Below are 21,690 nucleotides of genomic sequence, written 5' to 3'. Positions count from 1 at the left end.
TAAAATATATTTGTGAATTTTTTCAGTGTAGTTAATTTATGACATATTTCTGTTCAAACCATTAACGGATCTGTCAGGTCCCCCCCCCCCCCCCCAATGTTAAACTCATTCCTACGCCCCTGGCTCTATGCACAGAAGCTCCCGCGAGTTTTAAAGTCACGTGACACGTCGCATAGGGAAGTCATCACCAGCATTTCTGACGTTTTGATCCCAGAATGCATTATGTTATACGAGGCAACGCAACGCATCTGAAACTCGCCTATTGTCAACATCATTCAGCTACCCGATCCGTTTAGCCAATAACACTGTTCTTCCATATGCCCATAGAAAAAATAACATTGTCGGCATAGTCAATTAACGAGGTTGACATCAGGAATCTTGTTTTTTCTCGACGAAATGAATGGGAATAAGCTACAAGATGCTTTGATCACAGCTGCCATTAAGCATGCAGACAGAGTAGCTGTCACATTTGATATGTGCTCAGGTCCTGAGAATTGCGTTTCGTTATCATACAAAGACGTGGTGGGCCATGGAAATGAATTGTCTTCTTCTCTGCGGAATCTATGTCGCGAAAATAATGGCTTTATTGGGTTGTATGTTCAAAATGACTTGTATCTTCCTGTCTGGATTTTCGGGTGAGTAACAATCTTGAGTCACTTCAGTCAATGTAGCAATGTCCTATTAAAATCACGGAATGCAATTTTTCACTAGACGTAAATATTGTCTTGACTGAGGTCTTAATACTATGCGTCTATTTTCTTTTGTTAAAGAATTCTACAGTTACCAGCTGCCTATGTGCCTCTTAATCCAGATGTCCCAGGAATTCTGTCCGCTCGCATAATGAGCATGTGTGATCTGAATTACTGCGCTCTGCAGAGCAGTTTGTTTGAAGTATTTTTTTCATATATAAATAACATCAACAAATATATTTGTATTATCCATATTATTGTTTAAACTTTCCTTTGAATGTTTCCATCAAGCATTTCCAGAAGAAGTTCTCCAAACTCATTACTGTGGAGGTATGTGCTGTGTGGCCCGATTACAACCTGACCCTTGTGAGAGTTCAGCCGCTGTCATCAGCTGTCATATTGGACCTAGGGACACAGCAGGAAGGAACTCAGAGAGCTTGTGAAGGATGGCCCCATGTCTTGACAAATCTTGCTGATTACACCACAAAAGGAGATTTTGCATATGTGCTTCACACTTCTGGAACTACTGGGCTTCCAAAAATTGTAAGGGTACCACACAAGTGCATAGTACCCAATATACAGCATCTCAGGTTGGTCCGAAAAATTACTCATTGCTTATATTTTCTGATTTTGATTTATGGTCATGAGATTGCTGAATTGTATTCACTGTACATGAAGTATTGTTAAGCAATCCTTGCTTTTTATAGATCTTTATTCCAGATTAGTGCAGAGGACTTGGTTTTTCTCGCATCACCGTTGACCTTTGACCCCTCGGTGGTAGAGATTTTTCTTGCCTTGTCATCAGGGGCTCGGCTGCTCATTGCCCCCTCCGTCATCAAGAAAGCGCCTAATCGATTGGCAAAACTGCTCTTCAAAGATCACAAGACAACTGTCCTACAGGTTCACGAAATTGTTGAATCAGTATATACTACACTATATGTGTAATATGCCAAATGAAATATTGCTTAAAACATTCTCGTGAATCCAAACACCATGAAATGAGTCGATTCATAAAAAAATTCCCTCCAGGTTACGCCCACTTTGCTGGGACGCTTTGGCCGCCGCACACTCACAGAGGAGGTGTTGACTGTAGGCTCTTCCTTACGGGTGCTGGCCCTTGGCGGGGAGGCCTGTCCCTCCCCAGGCCTGCTGCGGAGCTGGAGACAGGAAGGCAACAGGACTCAGATGTACAACGTCTATGGTATCACAGAGGTGTCCTGCTGGGCTACCTGTCACCAAGTCCCTGAGAGCCTGCTGAAGTCAAGCCATCAGTGAGTGCATATCCCTATAATACGTAGATTAAATAATGTAGTACGTTTTATTTTTTGTCCTTAATTTGCACATGTACATCATTACCTATCTTACCTTTTATTTGGGTCGGATATTTATGACAGTACAGTAGCATGTCTTTATCACCGGAACAAGCAAGATTTAGGCGGCCATGGAGTCATTTGTGGCCTAATGGAGTCATTTGTGGCCACTTTTCAGAGCGGCGTCTTCCATCCCAATAGGAGCCCCTCTGCTGAACACCAGTTTGGAGGTCCGAGATGATTGGGGCTGTGTCATAACGGCGGGCCAAGGGCAACTTTTTATAGGTAGGGGGGGAAAATACAACACATTGTTTAAAAAACCCACATAAATGCATTTCCGGCTGTTTATTTGAGTGGTTACCCCCCTGTAGGTGGACAGGAAAGGGTATGCCTCATCGACGATGAGTCCACGATGGTCCCAGGAATGATGCGAGCTACTGGGGACTGGGTCCAGGTGGAAGGCAACCATCTCCACTACCTGGGACGGAGGGACAGGCTGGTAAAGCGGAACGGCCAACGCGTGAACTTGGACACGGTGCAACAAGTGAGGGTTTTGGTTTATTTTTTCCACTGGGTTTCCCTATTCTGTTAAGTTTTACTCAGACCCCGCCCGGGTCGAGCAAATCACAACCTCTAAAATGGGGCGGGTTTAATACAATGACAGAAGAGCGCCCTATGGGAGTGCTGCTGAGGCCTTTTTATAACCAAGATGGAGTCCACGGCTGTAACATATGGTTTTCATATTGAAATCGCGATACGTGCATGTATGATGTTCATATCGCTGGACGTGCTATATACAAAAGAACATAATAATTTTAATCCCATGTACGATTCTCATTTTCCCTGCCTAATTTAGAAATCGGTCTGATATAACATAATTTACTCAGATTTAATGGATGGATACAGTTCGTTGCTAGGGAGTGACATGCAGGCTCTGCATGCACAGTGAACCACCAATCACTGATCAGACAACTAACGCAGTCGTAGATGGCCCCGCTAGTCTTGGAATAAAAAGAAGCAAGCTACAAGAAGATTTAATTCCAAAGAGAATAACATCAGTTCTATGAGGTTGTTTTGGTCACAGAAAAGACAACGTTGACCAAAAACAAATGTAAAGAAAAAAAAAATTGGATGCCATTGGTGCACCATACGAAAGGGGTCCCAAATGGATCTATGCAGATATAAAATCACCCAAATCATCATACAATGATAAAAGAAAAAAATATTTTTTGTCAATACTCTAGGACAGTGGTTCTGAAATGGTGGCACTCGTACCCCTAGGGGTACTTTGGATTACTGCAGATTACTTCAGATTCGATTCATGAGAGCAAGTTTAAATTATGAAAACGAGACAGTAGAAGTTTGAGAAAATGGTCAGTGGTTGAAATGTGAATCTGAAAACAAATAACCAAAATCACCCAAATGATATTTCAATGGGATTCACCTCTGCAAAGCAGTTGCATGAACACAGGTCCATGTTTTTTACTAAATTGTGAGTATTTGCATCCATTTAATGTTCATGTTTACACATGAACCACTGCCCTAAGAAATTGAAAGTGAAGTGAGAGGTTACCGCCAAATAGGTTAGACTAATTGGTATTTCGCGTAATTGGTGTGGAGATGTCAGGCTACTCATTACCCGTACTATGATACTAATATGAATGAATCAAAAAAAGTCATTATGGAGGTGAATCTTTGTTTGCTCAAGGAAGTGGCAGTGATCAGCCTCAACAATGTTGAAAATAACTGCAGGACATCTGTAGTCCATCAGTGAAGGAGCAAGTTCATAGAACATTGAATTTCCGTGACCTAGACTGCGAGGCCAACTGAAGTTTAAAAAAAGTTTTCTTGAGGCTAACATGGTTCCCATTTGATTTCTTGTTCACTCAGGGAACATAAACCTCCTGCCAAAATGGAGTGCAGTGCAGGTATTCAATATAGTACCAGTATTTATATGCTGTATTCCGAGTTTAGTACCAGAATTAATATGCAGTATTCACAGTATTGTACTAGTATTACTATGTTGTATTGTACCAGTGTGCAGTTCTCATGGCTCCCTTGTCATCTTCAGGTCATGATGAGTCTCCCTCAGGTGGAGTCGTGTGCCGTGGGTCTGTTCAAAGGCTTACGACTGGTCGCCTTTGTCGTAGCGTCACCATCTGTCCACCAGGTGGCAGCGACTCCTCTTCAGGCAGAGCTGAGCCTCTCAGTTCCCGGGGATCATGAGGCAGACTGGGGCTTCTTAGAAGACCTCCCAGAGAACGGGAGCAGATCTGAGGCCCCAAACAGAGTCCTTCACAGGGTTGTCCTACAGCAGCTATCCCTGCTGGTTCCCAGTGCCAGCATTCCAGACTCCTTGGTTCTAGTCCAGGCTCTGCCGCTAACTGCTCATGGTTAGTTTCAAAACCAGAGAACAATATTTTTCACTGTCTTATTCCTCCATATGTTACTTTCCTTTTCATGTTTTCTGTCTCAATAAAATGATGTTGTACTTCAGGAAAGGTGGACATGAGTGCACTGATGAAGTTATACCAACGACAGAGGGACCGTTTGGAGTCAGTCAATTCATTTGAGAATATGGCTAAACTCAAACAGAGACTCATCTGTCTATGGAAGGTATGGTTGCTATATTATATGTATGTAAAAATATATATATAACAAATTAACTTTTTTCAGTCATTCATCTCTTCATTCACTGCTTTTAATCCACTGGTTATTCAAAAGGTAGATGTGATTCTTGCCACTTCCACTGCAACCCCTGTATGTTCCTAAATTCATATGCTATGTTACTATGGTACATAGAATATACCCCTTTGTGATTGAATGGGGTTTCTATTATTTACACTAAAGTGATGGCTGTAATGACATGGGTTCCTTTTTAATTAGCATGTCATTATTGTTTCCATGGTCAGGATAGTTTAGATCATCCGGAAGATGCAGTGGTTGAGGATGACTCCTTCTTCCTGTTCTGTGGAGGTGACTCTCTGAAAGCCCTACGTCTCTGCGATGACATCATAGCAACCGTCGGACTTGGCGTACCAGGACTTTTAGAAGCCATACTTGAAGGGTCGTTCACAGAGGTGGTGTGCCTCGTTGCGAGGGCAACACGGCTCTCCCCCGCTGCCTACAACATTCCAAACGCACCCTCGGCTAGGAAACGTTCAGCAGACCATCCTGCCTCTTCAACCATGGTTAAGAGAGAACACACAGAAACGTATTCAGCACCACATCATCTACATGGACCAGTAGGTTCAACTGATGGCAGACTTATTAAAGTACTGAGGAGGGCTGGTCAGGTACTGGAAATGAATGTGAATAATCCAGAGACCCTCAGCGGCTCTCACTGTAAAACGATATCGGCAAACATCAAGAATGATTATTCAGCCCAAGATACTAGCGAGACGGGGATCCGGCGGGCGTTGGTCCAAAAGCTTGAGCCAAGATCCCCAGAGCTGCATGTGAGATGGTCTTCAGACATGGGTCGCTGTGTGGATGCCTCACCACTGCTGGTGGTGGTGCAGGACAGGGTGGCCGGAGGAACTGGGTCAAAAAAAGCTACGGTGTTCATCGGCTCCCACTCGCACCGCATGCAGGCACTGGACCTGACCACCGGAGGGCTTCTGTGGGAGCGCGTGCTGGGAGACAGGATAGAGTCGTCAGCCGTGATGATGCGCTGCGGGACCCAGCTGGCAGTAGGTGGGTGCCAAGGTTCTCAAAACCAAGATTCAATGATCAACTGAAAAGATGAACTGAAGGGTGTTTGCAAAAACAGCGTCACGACTAACACTCAGGTCTTGGTTTGCAGGTTGCTACGATGGCGCTGTGTACTTTCTATGTGTGGTGTCAGGGGCGAGTCGATGGGTGTTTGAGACGGGAGATGCTGTGAAAAGCAGCCCTGCGGTGGACCCCGCCACTGGCTTGGTTATCGTAGGTTCTCATGATGGCCATCTCTATGCCTTGGACCCGCAGGTAGGAACCACAAAAGTGATACAATTTTGTATGACTGTTGTGATTGGCTTCAAAATTTTGTATTGTGTCTTAATGAGTTAACAATGCCAGATATCATGTATCAAGAAAGATAAACAAGCCTAACGGTAGATATAAAATCCTACAATTGCTTTGGAAGTGACTTTACTTTACTCTTGGGTATGACTGAGGCCTTCATCAATTTGATTACAAATCATAATCAACGTTTTTCTATACTCTTGAGATGTGTTTCTATGTACAATATGTTTTATTTTCTTGTAGGCGCACCACTGTGTATGGAAGTATCACTGTGGTGGGGGGGCAGTTTTCTCGTCTCCATACCTCGAGCCAACCCGGAGGCGACTTTACGCCGCATCTTTGAGGGGTCACCTTGTGTGTCTCTACCCTGTGAGTGGAGCAAACTCGGTTTTATTGTTATTTTTTGACCGCTGGTTGGCTACCATGAAATTACATGACAGAACTGATTCACCGTCATTGCTGGTGGTCTATGATTGCACTGCAAAGCTGCTATGTAAATGATACCTGGCTGTTGTCTCACAAAGATGTTTAGAAAAGACTATACGTTATGGATGGTTCTGTAACTTATTTAAATGGAAGCTCATTCTCTGGCAATCAAAGGTAAACAATATGAGGGACTATACTATGTCCCTTTTTGTTTTGTTTTGATGTTTTTTGAAACCTCTTTACCTCCCTCACATGTTGCCCAGTAAAAAATAGACTGCACTTTGAAACACAAGCAGCAAAGAGGGTCAGATTCACAGACATTTTAAATAAAGATCGTAAAGAAGTGTGCTGGTGATGGGTTTGCATGGTCCTCATGCTCCATTGCTCATCCCTTCAATGAGGAGCTGCTGGTTGGTCGGTCATTTGTAGATGGGCCATAGGTACACAGAGGTCACAGTTCGTCTGCCCGCCATTCATTGGGTTGACATTACAGGACAGCGGAGAGGTGATGTGGACGTACAACCGAGAGACTCCCTTCTTTTCCTCTCCCTCTGGCTCTCCTGGCTGTGTGGTTATTGGCTCTGTGGATGGAAACATCTGCTCCTACAGTTACACAGGGCAACTGGTGAGTGCATTGGTTTCGTCTTTGTTACCACAATCAAATTTGACGCCCTTCTAAACGAGACACTGAAATTCAAATTTGACACTCAAATTCGCAACCCATTTCAGCTGTGGCAGTTTCTGGCCAAAGGAGCGGTGTTCTCGACGCCATGCTTCACACCCGACGGGCAGAGGGTGCTGTGCGGCGCACACGACGGCTGCGTGTACTGCTTGGAGACCGCCGGGGGCTCCCTGGCCTGGAGCTTCCAGACGTCGGGCCGGGTTTACGCCAGCCCATTTGCCTTTGAGAGCCGATCCGCCTTGGGCAGAGAGCAGGTTCTGGTGGGAGTGGCCTCAACCGACGGCATGCTTTGGATCCTAGACGAAAGGGATGGATGCAAGATCGCTTCACTCAGGCTCCCTGGAGAGCTGTTTTCCTCGCCCGTGGTGTGGGAGCGCACCCTTGTGGTGGGTTGTCGAAACGACATGGTGTACTGCGTAGATCTGACGAACCCGCCGAACATAGAGGAGCTGGAAGGACAAGCCCACATGGAAACACTTCCAGGGACAGGAGATGCATAGCAACGTTTATACCCACAAATAAAGGTATTCTCACTAATGTCCGTCTAGAGGGTCTCAATTACAAATTCTCTCTGGAAACCAGGTTTGGGGATCAAGATCACATGTAGCTTTGACGGAGAAATAAGGAATCTGGGGGACAATTTGTGTTTCAGACATTAGCATTTACTTAACATTATTCAGAACATTTTGCATTTCGTAAGAACTTTCTCATGAATACCTAATAAGTGGGACAAAAAAGTGCAATTATTACCAAACATCTTTGTTACATTTAACACTGCGCAACGCTACACTATTGTGCACAACCATAGGTATAAACAAAATGCCCAAGTGACTCTGCCTTAGGTGGCCCCTCGCTGACCAAGGCCCTGGTGGAACCCCTTGACTTACATACGTGATTCCTTAAATACAGATCATGATTTCTTACATACAGCTCATTACATCAAAAGGTGAGGAAGATAGCGTCATAGAAATCCTAACGTTATGACAAGCTAACCAGTTCAAATCACATTTAGAAGGAAGTGATGCCCACAAACACAGTTGTGTTACAGCAGGACAGACACAAGAGCTGTATATTATAGCGAACAGGTAGTCATATTCTATTTCTCTCTTACTCTGTACCCAATTAATTGAGTGTTACGTTCATCACCATATTGTGACAGCAATGTGCAATTCACAGTTAATGCCCAATAACACTGGCCGCCTTTGACGCACTGTTTTTAGATATGCACCACGAAGGATTTCTGAAAGATTGTATTAGCTTGGCTGAGATAGAAATTGCGTTAACCGTTTCATGGCAAATTATACAATAGCTTCTTTGACAGTTGTCACAGTCGTCGCGGACACAGTGCACATTGTTAGGCTAAGTACAGGTCGCAGTTCATAAAACAAAACTGGAGGCTCTGAGAGGAGATGGCCTATCTCTGTTTAAGTGCAAGGGAAACTCTTAGCATTAAATGACACCAACATTGGATTGTAACAAAGGAGATGACTGTAACACCTGGGATGCTTGGTGGAAAGTTCACCCAGCTCTGTCTTTCAGGTAAGTTAATGAAATGGTTTAGCCCTTAAAACAATATTTTGAAACTCCCATGTTGATAAAACACTGGCTTTGACATTCTTACCCACAAGCCGTTGGTTAAACTCTATTGAGATGAGGATATAATATGGGGTATCTTTACCACAGGATCTATCTACAACCATGGGGACCACAATGGCTACAAAAAAAGGAAGTAATTTGGATTGGCTTTTGCAATGGAAGCCACGGTTGGTATTGCCAGTGGATTTTTGTCGTTCTTAAATCCGAGGTGCTCAGAGCTGAGAGAAAACATCAAACTGACATCTGTTCCTTCTAGTGACTTACTTTTCCTTTCTATTTTCATGTGACTATATAGTAAGTGCATGCTTGCAATACTACAGTTAGTATAAAGGTATGATTTTGTTTTTATCTTCTCGTATATTTCACGGTGAATCACACTTTATCTTGATTAATATACCAACCATTGAATGTTTTTTTTGTGTATGTTCTTCTTGTTGGTTTTACAGGGTCAGGAGGTGGAACGTTGACCGGAGAGAACATCTGAAGAAAACAAACAGGAGCTCAACTGCAATGAAGGGGATATTCTTGGGCCAGATTCTTGGGGTGGGCAGTGTGCAGTGTGGACATATGCTGTGGGCTACTTGATGATCTGAGGGCAGTCACTCCAGGCTTTGGCCTTGCGTTTGGCAAGAGCCAGCCAGGCCGGCTCTGTGCACACCTGGGGAGAGTCACTGGAAGAGAAGCGCTTGGACACCTCCTTCACAGCAGGGGGCGACGATGTTGAGTCTGCAATCTCGACTACGCCGCAAAAATGAAAAGCATAGACCATAGTGTCCGATGGTTAAGTGACAAGCTTCTCTGGAAGACAAATGGAATAATGCAATACTAAACAGCGTAAGGCATTAACGTATACCTAGGTGTCACTTGTAATACGATAACACGATAATAGATTGGGTCTGCTACTTTTTTTTGCAATTGAATGTGAATGACGAATACTACGTTGTAGTTTCCTCTTGAAGCGTGTATTACGACATACTTTGTCATTTGAACTTTAAATTCTAAATAAATCCTACTTCCGTGTGAGCGTCATAACTCTTGCATGATAAACTCTAAGCACAATCGACTCATCAAATATGTGTAACATATTTATAAATATAACAGCACATTGGAACAACTTGCAAACCGTTAATACAGCTTCTTACCGGTGACAGAGCTGGGAAGAGTGTTTGCTTTCTTCAGTTGTTCTCTCCGGTCAAAGCGTCCCAGAAGACTATCTGGTCTCTTGGGCTCCTCGGGGGTCAGAGCTTTTCCTGGACTAGGGCCCGGGGTTCCCCTGCCGTCCGTTGGACTGACCAGCAGAGCCTGCTGATGGGGCAAATGAAAGTGAAAGGGGCTTGTACTTTTCCTAATACTTTATGTCCTTGTAGTGTGCTATCACTTATATTCAAAGTGAGTTTGGGGCAGGAGAGGGGATAAAAAAGATGGGGGATACATACACTTTCTCGCTCCTTGGACTGTTTATCTGCCAGCTTTGCCTCCCTCTGGCTGCGTCTCTCATCGCGGCTCTGCTGCTGCTCCCTGAAGCCCTTCTGCTTCTGCAGGGCCAGTGTGATCCACAGGGGCCCCTGCTCCTTCTCCTGGAGCCGCACGCTGTCCAGAGAGTGCCGGCTCTGTAGTGAGGGTTTCTCTGCACACAGACAGGTAGATATTAGGTATTTTTTAAATGTATTTATGATTTATATGCTTTATTCATGAAGAGTTAGACAGGAAGGTATGGAAAAGAGCGAGAAAGAGGGGTACAATTATGAAAAGAACACTAATAATTCTGGAAAGGAAAAATAGCAATGAACCCAGGTAAACAGTGACGGAAGGAAAAACAAGACTAGTAAATAATAGGTGAAACACCTAAGTGATTGAAAAGGGCAACTAGAGATTTTTCAAAACCAAATAAGACTAAATACTGAGGTAAGGGTCAAACCCAACAAATTTTGCAGTCTAAAGGTATCTCCAATATATGGACAATATTGCGTCAAACAGTCAGTGAGGAACATTTTGATATTTTGAAAGTGCTCCAGAGATTTGTATTACCGTAGAATCATGAGAATTGCTGTGATTCAAACACAACAATGTCTTCCAATAAGAACAAATAATTTCATTATCAATGACTAAAAAATGACCCAAAAAACATTAGTTCCAACACAATAACTAACATTTGAATACTCCTTTGCTTCCAAAATGGAAAATGTCATTGCAATGTGACGTCTGGATATAATAATATTATATCATGTAGAATATTTTCTCAGTTATGTCTCAAAGATAAGAATAGTACCTCTCACCTTTTCTGAGAAGCTCTGTCTTTCGGTCCACCTTCTCTCTCCAAGGGATGTTGATGGATGGGAAGAATGACTTCCTCTCTTTGGGCTCCTCGTCCCTGGGTGTGTGTGCCTGGTTGCCCCTCTGCAGACGGGCCACGGCAGTAGTCTCCACAGCCTCACCCTGCTCCTTCCCAGAAGGTTCTGGACCTCTCCCACTCCCCTGGGCCACCGCTTCACTGGGGTCCTTGAGCAGCGGCGAAGGAGGAGGAGTGAACGCAGCAACTGCAGGCTTGGGTGATGTGAGGGGTCTCTGGTAGAGAGAAGATCTGGAAGGTACTTTCTCCCCATCACAGTCGTGTCTCGGCCCCGGTTTGGTGCGGAAAGTGATGGACGAGGGGGATACCTGTAAGAACTGCACCATGGCGCCGTCTTTGAGAGGCGAGGGTGGGCTCGGTGTCTCAGAGAACACCGGCGTGCTGTCAGAGGTGGAGACCGGGTCCATGGGTGTGAGGGGAGAGGGGACACCGTCAAAACTGTCCCCGGCGCTGTAGCGTTTTTTTCGTTTCTCTATGGATTGCTCACTGTGGAAGCGGAGGGAGTAGTTTGTCCGTCTTAACTTGATTCCAAAAGGGGAGGTTTTGTCCTGGCTGTCGGGTCCCCTCTCCTCGCTGCCCTCAGAACCTTCCGCCTCATCCTGGCTGTCACCTTTCATCTCCATCCCCTCCGGTTTGGCTTGATGGCTGGGAACCAGAAACGAGGGGAGGTCTTTGGCAAACATACACTCCTCTGTTCCTCTTACTGCAATGCGGACCGTTTTATTGGTCCTGTTGGGGGACTTAGCAGCTGGGGTCGGGGAGGCTGCCTGGGGCTGGCTGCAGGTATCAGATGATGATGCACCTTCCTTCACTGTCTCTTTTTCCTCTGGACTCAACAGCTCAGAGTTCCTATTGGAGTCTCCAAACTTCTTTTTGGCTGGGGTGATGGAGAATTTGGCGCTGGCAGACATGGTCTTCCTGAGGTTGGAGTGTGGGAACGAGGACTGGTTTGCATCCTTGCCACCAGGCCCTGTCTGGCTCTTGCTTGATTCAGGGCAATCCTCATACTTGCCTCCGTCTGCCCCCTTAAATATCTTGGATCTGATACTGGCCCATTCGGCAAGGACCGCTGCACTCGACTGGTCTGAGGTTAGCATGGATTCATTCAGGGACTTGGTTTTCCCAGATTTTCGGTCTGGGGAGGTCTTGCTCTTGGTCGGTGGTGTTCCTTGAGTTTTCCAGTCCTCGCCAATACCCAACAGTGACTTGCAGGCTGTGTCTTTGATCTGGTCTAAATTGACTGCTGGTCCACAGAGCTGGGCCCCAGTCACCAGGATGGCTGTGTGGGGGACATACTGACACGACATTAGGTTGTGGGGATCTGCTCCATCAGGACTGGAGGTTTTGTTGCCTGCACGCTGGTCGGTTACAGCGTCGCCCTGGTGGCCACTGGCTGGTGTAACAGGAGTCAGGTTGACCTTCTGGAACAGAATCTGTTTCTCGCCCGAGGATACTTTGAAAGAGAACGGCCTCTGTCTCTCCTCCATCTCTCTCCAGTGAATTTCCTCTTCTTCCTTCTTCTTTTTCTCGTCTTCTTCTGTTTTAATTTTCTCCTCATGAAGCCTCTTCTTCCTTTCTTCTTTTTCCCTCTCTTCTCTGAGCCTCTTCTCCTCTAAAAGGAGTCCCTGCACCTCAAGCTCCTGTTGCCTCCTCTCTTCCTCCTCTCGTATCTGCTGCTCCTCCCGATGCTTTCTCTCTTGGTTTTCCTCCTCCCATTCCAGTCGTTCCTGTTCTTCTTGGATCCTCCTCCTTTCCTCCTCCTCCTGTTTCCGTTCCTTCTCACGTCGCTTGCATTCTTCTTCTTCCCTGATCCTCCTCTTGTCCTCTTCCTTCTCCCTCCTCCTCCTCTCAGTCTCCAACTCTCTCTGCTTCCTTTCCTCTACCTCAGCTCTGTGGATGCGCTCCTCCTCCTGCACTTTACTGCACCTCTCCTCATCTAGTTTGCGCAGCCTCTTCTCCTCTGCCTTCATTGCCCTCTCCTCTTCCTCCTGTCGGATCCTCTCCTCCACCTCCTGCTGCCATTGTTGTTCATTGGAAGACTCCAGGGACTGTAGGCAATGTTCCTCAGCAGCCAACCACCTCTGGTGGTCAGCCGAGGCTCCTGCCACCTCCTCATCCTCCTGCAAGACCCCCGGAATGGAATCCTGCAGTTCCTGGATGGAGAGAAAATGTACATTTCTCTTACCAACAGGGCATGCATGATTTTATCTACCGCCAGTCTGGGAAGGTAAGAATAAAACAGCAGCTGATCCGGCCCTCTGGCAAGATGGCCAGCTGAGTGAGAGATGGACTGGCCCACTTGAATGATTAGGGGAGGTTCCCCACTGGCAACTACTGCCGGGATGGACCCCTTACCCCGCCCAAAATTCAAATGCTCTTCACATAGAAGCACACTTGGGCCATCAATATCAACATTTAGTGGAAAAGAGACAAATAGACAAAAATGGGTGAAAAACACTATAGGTGGAGGTTCCGGGTTACCCAGCATGGAGTAGGTGCGACCGCTTTCTAGCTCCCACTAACTATTTTTGACTTAACTGATTAAACCCTATTTTCATCGATTATTTGTGCTTGTATTGCCGATAACACCAACACTGCATTCGAAAAATGCCTAAATCAAAGAAAAATGCAACAAGAGACTCAGCAGAGTCAGATATGTCCTCGGACAGCGTTAATGTCAGCTTAACGGCTACTTCCTTTCCTGACTTGCTTGAGCAGCACAGAGCAGCCATAGCCGCTGAGTTTAAGTCATTGTTCGCCAGCATGGACACTAAGCTAGACAAGATCCAGGCCGTGGTCTCAGGCCAGGGGAAACGTATAACCGATCTCGAGGAGAATGCAGAAGCTGTTTGCTGTTTACACCTGTAGCAACTTGAGGCTACGTGCTCCTCACTGCAGGAAGATAACAAGTTGCTGAAATCTAAACTATCGGATTTGGAAGGGAGAAGTAGGAGTCAGAACGTTCGTATTGTGGGCCTACCAGAGTCACTTGAGGGCACACGCCCCACCACCTTTTTCTCCGAGCTTCTCGTCAAGGTTTTTGTTGATCAAGTTCTCCCTTCTCCCCCAGAGCTGGACAGAGCTCATCGCACTTTGGCACCCAAACCTGGCCCACCTGAGAGACCACATCCCGTCATCCTCCGCTTTCACCGATACCAGATTAAAGACTTGATCATGAGAGAGGCACGCAAATGAGGCAAGCTGGAATACCATGGCCACAAGCTTCGATTCTACGAGGATTACAGCGCGAAGGTTTAGAAGCAGCGGGCTGAATACAAGGGGGTCATGGCTGAGCTCTATCAGCGCGGTCTCCAACAGTCTCTCCTCTTCCCTTTTTTCTCCCCTTTTAAAATGAGTAAATCAGCTGGGTGAGTGTAACATTTTTTGTTGCGTGTCATTTTGACGTATTGCCTAATTCACGCGCTTTATTTATTTTTATCTCTATTTTAAAACAGCTGGATAAGCGTGTCTGTTTTTTTTTTGTCATTTGGACAGCTTGCCTAACTCACGCCTTTATTTTTTGTTTGTATTTTGAATCTGCTGGGTGAGCATGGCATTTCTGTTTAGTATGTTGTCATTTTTTGCTGGGTATATATGATTGTTGATAGTGTTACTAGGCTGTTATGGGGTGAATTGTACAAGATCTATGTGGGAGCTAGCACAGATCGGGAAGTTAAAGTTTGGAATGTTTGTTGTGAGACTAGTAAGGGTCTTGTAGGGTTTGCTGTTTAGAGCAATATATGGGGTGGGGTCAGGGTGGGATGGGTGGGTGTTAACTGGGAGTTTAGCTGATAAGCCATCACCTGCTGTGTTTTCAATTATTTATGTTTTCCTTTTTTTTGTTTTTCTTTTCCTCGATATTTTGCTACTCTGTCCTTGTGCCTTTCTTTTTCTCATCGGAGCAACTCTTTTTACTCTCACTATAACTGAGCTTGATGAAGGGCAATCTTTATTTAATTAGTTGGAATGTCAAGGGGCTAAATCACCAAGTGAAACGGGGTAAGGTTTTAACCCACCTAAAGCGGCTCAGGGCTGGAATAGTTTTCCTTCAAGAAACCCACTTACATGACTCTGACCAAGGGCGATTAGGTAAATACTGGCGTGGACAATTTTTCCATTCTAATTTTAGGGGTAAGGCTAGGGGCACAGCTATCCTTATTGATAGTAATATTCCTTTTGAGTCCTCAAACATTATATCAGATAAAAATGGACATTTTTATTATTGTTTCAGGCAAACTTTACAATAAGTCAGTCATCTTGGCCAACGTCTACGCGTCTAACGTTGATGATGTAGAATTCTTTAAGAGATTTTTTTCTCAACTCCCTGATCTCAATTCCCACTGTCTTATTCTTGGTGGGGATTTTAATTGTTACTTAGATCCAGTCTTAGGCCGCTCTTCCCCTAACCCTGCAACTCTTAGCAGATCTGCAGGTTATATCAAATCATTTCTTGCTGATTATAGCCTCTCTGATCCATACAGGTTTTTATACCCCACAGGAAGAGAATTTTCATTCTTTTCACATGTCCACCACACCTACACCCGAATAGATTATTTTTTTTAGTTTTTTGTAATTCATTAATGTCAGACCTTAAGTCATGCAGTTATGAAAGTATTGTGATTTCAGATCACGCTCCTCTGCTCCTTCGACTGGCTTTCTCTGACGCTGAGTATACAAGAAGGCTGTGGAGACTGGATCCATTGTTGCTCACAGATGAGAGTTTTCTTTCACACATCTCCACACATATTAAAACTTTTTTGAGTATAAATAAAACACCAGATGTGTCCAATGCAACAATTTGGGAAGCCCTGAAAGCCTATTTGAGGGGTGAAATTATATCATTTGCATCATACAAAAATAAGTGTACAAAACAGAACCAAACTGAAATTGCTGATCAGATTCTGAACATAGACAGACAATATTCTAATTCACCTTCATCTGAACTTTACAAAGAACGTTTAAAACTTCAGACAGAATTCAACCTTCTTTCCTCTCGTCAAGTTGCTGACCAGTTGCTTAGGAGCAGAAGTACTTTTTACGAGCATTGTGACAAGATTGGTAAACTCCTGGCCAATCAACTGCGCGGATTTAGAGCGAAGCAACTTATCCCTGGAATACGGACAGACAGTGGGTGTACAACATCAGATCAGAAATTGATAAACGAAAAGTTCAAAACATTCTATTCAAATTTGTATAGTTTTGATTGTACAGTAGACGTAACTGTTATGGTAACCTTTTTCAGTAACCTAAACACACCTTCCCTTTCTCAAGACCTGAGACATAGCCTTGAGGCACCTATTACTCAGAAGGAAATTATTGCAGCAATAACATCTATGCAATCAGGTAAATCTCCTGGTCCAGACGGGCTTCCATCTGACTTTTTTAAGAAATGTTCAGCCGAATTGTCACCTTTTTTATGTTCAGTATTCTCAGACTCATTTGACTCAGGTAAACTCCCGCCTTCATTCTATCAGGCCTGTATCTCCCTGATGTTAAAAAAGGATAAAGATCCTCTAGATTGTGCATCATGCAGACCAATTTCACTATTAAATAGATGTGAAGATACTTGCTAAAATTCTCGCCTACAGATTGGAGGTTGTTCTCCCCTCTATCATATCCCCTGACCAAACTGGGTTTATAAAGGGACGCCAATCATTTTATAATATCCGCCGGTTAATGAACATTTTATATTCCCCCAAAAATATTGAATCAGAATGCCTCGCTTCTATGGATGCTGAAAAAGCATTTGATAGAGTAGAATGGAATTATTTGTTTTTTACCCTTGTGAAATTCAGTTTGGGTCCTGTTTTCACTTCTTGGGTTAAATTATTATATGCATGCCCTTCTGCCTCAGTATTAACAAACAGCCGTTACTCAAGTAGTTTTGATTTGCACCGTGGGACCCGGCAGGGTTGTCCTTTGAGCCCGCTCCTTTTTGCTATTGCAATCGAACCACTTGCGATTGTCATTCGCGGTAACAAACAGATACAGGGGATATGGAGAGGAGGACTTGAACATAAGGCATCATTATAAGCCGATGACTTACTTTTGATTTGTCTCAAAGCCAGCCACCTCCCTACCAGAGGCACTTTCTGTGTTGGAGGTCTTTAGTCAGTTTTCTGGCTATAAACTTAACTTGAGTAAGAGCGAACTCTTTCCGATTAATAAAGAAGCTCTTAAACTTGATTATACAGCTCTTCCACTCACAGTGGTGACAGATCATCTGAGTTACCTTGGGGTATGTTTTACCAGAAATTTTAAAAACCTATTTAAATCGAATTTCCTCAAATTATTGGATCAGGCGAAGCAAATATTATCGAAGTGGTCTCCTCTGTCTTTTTCTCTTAGAGGTAGAATAAATTCAATTAAAATGACACTACTCCCAAAGTTCCTATATCTATTCTAATGTCTCCCCATCTTTCTCCCCAAATCCTTTTTTCAGGCCCTTGACTGTTTAATGATAAATTATATTTGGAATGGTAAACACCCTCAGTTACAGAAAGCTTTTCTTCAAAGACCCAAACAAACAAGTGGAATGGCCCTACCTAATTTCCAATACTATTACTGGGCTGCTAATATCCATTCTTTCGTGTATTGGGTGCATTTTCACCTTGACGACTCAGCCCCAGTCTGGGTAACAACGCTATAAGCAGCGCTATAAGCCCATTGTCTCTATCTGCCCTCTTAAGTGCCGCACTCCCACTCTCCTCTGCTATTCCCAACAGTAGTCCCATGATTAAGCACTCCCTTCGAATCTGGACCCAATTTAGGAAGAATTTTGGACTGCAGAATTTTTCACTTTTCAGCCCAATTCCAGCTAATCATTTGTTTGCTCCCTCGATGGGGGATGGTGCATTTAAGATCTGGCATAAAAAAGGCTTAAAATGCATCAGCGATTTATTTATTAATGATTTATTTGCTAGTTTTTCTCAATTGACAAAAAAATTTGGTATTGAAAAGACTCATTTTTTCCGATTTCTGCAAATCAGGTAATTTACACAGAAGTTAATTCCCAAATTCCCTTATAAACCGCCAGCCAATCATGTCGATATGTTTCTTTCTGTAAACCCCACATTGAAAGGCTCAATTTCTGTGTTTTTCAACCTTATTTCGAAGTTGCATAGCCCATAGCAGTTATAATAACCCTGTGGGAGCAGGACCTAGGTTCTGCCTTCACAGATCACATGTGGGATTGAGTCCTGGATCGGATACACTCTACCTCCATGTGCGCCCGGCATGCTCTTGCAATTTAAAGTAGTAAATCGTATCCAAATATCTAAAACTAAATTAGCTCGTATGTTCCCTGATGTAGACCCGACCTGTGATAGCTGTAAGAGCACACCTGCGTCACTCTTTCACATGTACTGGTTGTGTCCCACCTTGACCGAGTTCTGGACATCAGTTTTTCAAACAATTTCTGAAGTACTTCAGCATCAAATTGAGTCAAACCCTTTTACTGCGATTTTTGGCATTGCTCCAAATTCGGGCTTGCCTAAAGTGAAGCTGAAGGTACTGGCCTTTACCTCATTACTTGCTTGTAGGGTTATCTTACTCAAGTGAAAGATCCTGCTCCTCCTTCCCACTCACATTGGATTAGAGACATTATGTCATGTATGAATCTAGAGAAAATACGTTACACTACTCAGGGATCTGAGAATACATTTTACAAAATATGGCGCCCCTTCTTAAATTATTTTAAGAAGCCAACTACAACAATACAAGAGTAGCTACCCCCTCCCCTCTTTTATTTCATTCAATTTTATTTATTTATGTTTTTTGTTTCATATTGATTATTTATTTTTATTTTTTAAAGTGTGTATTTCGTTTCTGCCATTCTTAACCTTTTCAACATTTATGTATTATTTTGTGTACTAATTTCTTAATGCAGAATTGTTTGTAATCGGGTGTGAGGGTGGGATATGGGTGAGGTATGCTCGGGTAAAAAAGGGGAAAAAATGTGTAATCCATTGTACTGCAATTGCTTTGCAATTTTGTCATTTAATAAAAAAACCTTTGAAAAAAAGAAAAGAAAAAACACTACGGGTGGATGAGAAAATGAATCATTAAAAACCAAAAAGCCCTTGAGGTAGATGTTATCCCAGGAGTCAGCAAGAAGGGTAGGGTTAGTAGAATTATAAAATAATGGGTCAATTTTTTGGACGAACACAATGGCCCGTTGGGGAAAAAATGCTAAGGCCTAACAACAGGTACTAATCCAGGCCTGGGGGCAACCAATGCAAAAACTTGTAACTTACTGATGTGTGGACCTGGCTCTTACTTGGGTAAAGCGCCGGTGTTTGCGGGAGATTCTCTGGTTCTTGGGCTTCACAGACAGCTTATGCTTGGCAGCTGTGTTGTCCAGACACGGGGCACACTGTGGCACAGCGTCCAGGTTGATTGACTCAATGGTACCGATGGGAGGGAGGACTCTCCTGGACCTAGGGGACTTGAGGGGGGAGCTGTGTACCGGAGCCTGCTTGCTTGCTAGTTGAACCTGGGAAGAATATGTAATGGTGGTTTCTACCAGATGGAGTCATCAATGAATTTCAGAAAGACAGACGGTAAGAAATATCAATGCCCCAATGATTGCAATGATTTTCGGCCAATAGCCCCTACCTCTGTGATTATGAAGTCACTAGAAAAGATCATGGTTCAACACCTAAATAGACATCTGGGGGGGTAGCAAGACCCATTCCAGTTTGCATACAAACAAGGCTGTGGTACAGAGGATGCATTGGTTACACTGGTGCACATCATATCTAAACATCATGACAAACCAAAAGATTTATGCCAGGTCTCTTTTTCTGGATTTTTCATCTGCGTTTAACACCATTCAGCCAGACATACTTTATCTAGAATGATTAAGTTTCAGATTAACCCCTATCTTATTTTTGTTTTTGTTTCCTTTCTCACAAACAGGGTTAAGCTAGTCAAGGTAAATGACTCACTGTCCTCTCCAAATACCACCAATGTTGGACTACACCAGAGCTGTACTAGCTCCCCTGTGCATTTTACCTTGTACACTTCAGACTGCACCACCAGTGTGCCTAAACCAATATATTTACAATACTCTGATGACTCCACCCTAATGACCCTATTCACCCAATCCGAGGACCATACACTGTACTAGGGCAATGTGGATTGGTTAGTCGAATGGGGTGATAAAAACTTGCTCATCATTAACACTGTGAAGACAGAGGAAATCATTTTTGTAAAACCATCTAACTTTCAACTGTCCCAAGTGAAGATCCATGATTCAGAAATCAATCAAGTCCCAACCTACAAATACTTGGTGTTATGATAGACGAAAATCGATCATGGACCTTTCAGATAGAATTTACCTGCAAAAAGATACAACAGCGTATCTATTTCCTGCAGAGATTAAGATCCTTTGAAGCTAGCAGACAAATAATTTCTTTGTTCTTTATGTCAGTGATTCAGAGTGTAATGCTTTATTGTGATACAGCTTAGCAGAGTTGCCTTTCAGTCAAAGATAAGGCAAATTATATCATCAAATTAAAATTAGTTCAAAGATCTTTGGACTACCTGTAGCACACCTCTTCCAGGAAGCCCACAACAAGAGCATGCTCAGGCTGGCCAGAAATATTTCCACTGACGTCTCACGTCTTACACAGAGAATATCAGCTCCTGCCTTCTAACAGGTGCTTTAGAGTTCCTTCTTTCAACCGCAACAGACTTAAAAACTCTTTTACACATCAATCAATCATTTTTTTAAACCAACAACATTACGATTTTTCATAAAATGTCTCAAAGTGATATATTTATGAAGCCTCTTTGTAACATATATATGCTTGGCTTCTGTCATGCTTGATACTGTCATTTGTGGATATGTTTCATGTTTCATGTTTGTCTATCGATTCTTTATGTCTCACATGTATGTCCACATGTTTGTCTATTGATGCTATATCAAAAATAATTTCTGCCCAAATTGACAAATAAAGTTGTATCGTATCATACCAGAACCTACCTTGGGCTCAGTTTCTGTAGGCATGGTCTCCACATGGGCTATCACCTTGAGAGGACTTTGAGGAAGCTCCTCCTCATCTGAACTGCACTCGTCTTCACTCTTTCTCAGAGATGGAGGCTTCTTCCCAAACTTGATACCTTGGGCTATCTGCCTCTTAATGGCCATCAAAATACAAGATATAATTCTTATGAGAGATAAGACATATTAGTTGGATAATTTAGCTATTTAGGTTAATTAATATGAGCCATGGAAACCTACTTTGTTTGAGAAAACCCCTCGGTAATGATTATAGGTAGTGTTTATCACCATATGGTTGTAATACCTGCAGGTTCCTGACCTTGTCAGAGACGTTTTCCTGGGACATGGTTTGATCCAGAACAACTTCCTTTGGCGGTTCTTCCGGAGTGAAGATGCTGTCGTGAGAAATAGCTCGGAGCACAACGGGATTCAACTCCCTGCATGCCATCAAACCCAGAGTGTAAATCTCATTTACTGAATGACCTGTAAAGCCTTTCTTAATGCACTTAATAGATCACCCGTTGAGAATGAGCACAATGATAAATTGATCTGGCTATGCACACGCATGCTCTCAAACAATTCCAAGCATTTTATAGTTGTAATGCTTGTTCAGTTTGAATGGAGCT

The 21,690-nt window shown here is 43.6% G+C and overlaps 2 protein-coding genes across 5 annotated transcripts; one reads left to right on the top strand and one right to left on the bottom strand.

Moving 5' to 3' along the window:
- The first annotated feature begins 244 nt into the window (after positions 1-244).
- aasdh (aminoadipate-semialdehyde dehydrogenase) lies at positions 245-9,272 on the top strand. Of its 4 annotated transcripts, XR_013811950.1 has the most exons (16): positions 245-635; positions 771-891; positions 981-1,279; positions 1,397-1,589; positions 1,719-1,960; positions 2,178-2,284; positions 2,371-2,543; positions 4,071-4,392; positions 4,497-4,615; positions 4,912-5,695; positions 5,805-5,968; positions 6,248-6,373; positions 6,924-7,055; positions 7,160-8,875; positions 9,004-9,039; positions 9,155-9,244. XR_013811950.1 is itself a non-coding variant. In XM_079739148.1 (15 exons), the coding sequence occupies exons 1-14, from the start codon at positions 397-399 to the stop codon at positions 7,610-7,612; spliced, it is 3,474 nt and encodes a 1,157-aa protein (XP_079595274.1). In that variant the 5' UTR covers positions 245-396; the 3' UTR covers positions 7,613-7,636; positions 9,155-9,272. The 4 variants fall into 4 exon arrangements, 2 of the variants coding, with proteins under 2 accessions (XP_079595274.1, XP_079595273.1); XR_013811949.1 differs by having other exon boundaries at positions 7,160-9,039; positions 9,155-9,271; XM_079739148.1 differs by lacking the exon at positions 9,004-9,039 and having other exon boundaries at positions 7,160-7,636; positions 9,155-9,272.
- cracd (capping protein inhibiting regulator of actin dynamics) lies at positions 9,265-21,425 on the bottom strand. The gene is made up of 7 exons (XM_079739149.1): positions 21,369-21,425; positions 21,047-21,199; positions 19,337-19,552; positions 10,985-13,211; positions 10,145-10,335; positions 9,851-10,013; positions 9,265-9,446 (listed from the first exon to the last, which is right to left on the bottom strand). The coding sequence occupies exons 1-7, from the start codon at positions 21,408-21,410 to the stop codon at positions 9,286-9,288; spliced, it is 3,153 nt and encodes a 1,050-aa protein (XP_079595275.1). The 5' UTR covers positions 21,411-21,425; the 3' UTR covers positions 9,265-9,285.
- Between the last annotated feature and the right edge of the window lie 265 nt (positions 21,426-21,690).

This window comes from Pollachius pollachius (assembly GCF_949987615.1).
Source record: "Pollachius pollachius genome assembly, chromosome: 7".
NCBI lineage: Eukaryota > Metazoa > Chordata > Actinopteri > Gadiformes > Gadidae > Pollachius > Pollachius pollachius.
Note: the sequence above shows the minus strand (reverse complement) of the source record. Positions and strands in the feature narration are given on the sequence as shown.

Bases quoted from the DNA above. Each gene is read 5' to 3' on its own strand.
- aasdh (XM_079739148.1), top strand. From the start codon at position 397: ATGAATGGGAATAAGCTACAAGATGCTTTGATCACAGCTGCCATTAAG. The intron at 2,285-2,370 runs GTAGGGGGGGAA...ACCCCCCTGTAG, and splicing joins CCAAGGGCAACTTTTTATAG to GTGGACAGGAAAGGGTATGC. The intron at 4,616-4,911 runs GTATGGTTGCTA...TTCCATGGTCAG, and splicing joins GACTCATCTGTCTATGGAAG to GATAGTTTAGATCATCCGGA.
- cracd (XM_079739149.1), bottom strand. From the start codon at position 21,410: ATGTCCCAGGAAAACGTCTCTGACAAGGTCAGGAACCTGCAG. The intron at 10,336-10,984 runs GTGAGAGGTACT...GTCTGTGTGCAG, and splicing joins GACAGAGCTTCTCAGAAAAG to AGAAACCCTCACTACAGAGC. The intron at 9,447-9,850 runs GTAAGAAGCTGT...TTTGCGGCGTAG, and splicing joins TCTTCCCAGCTCTGTCACCG to TCGAGATTGCAGACTCAACA.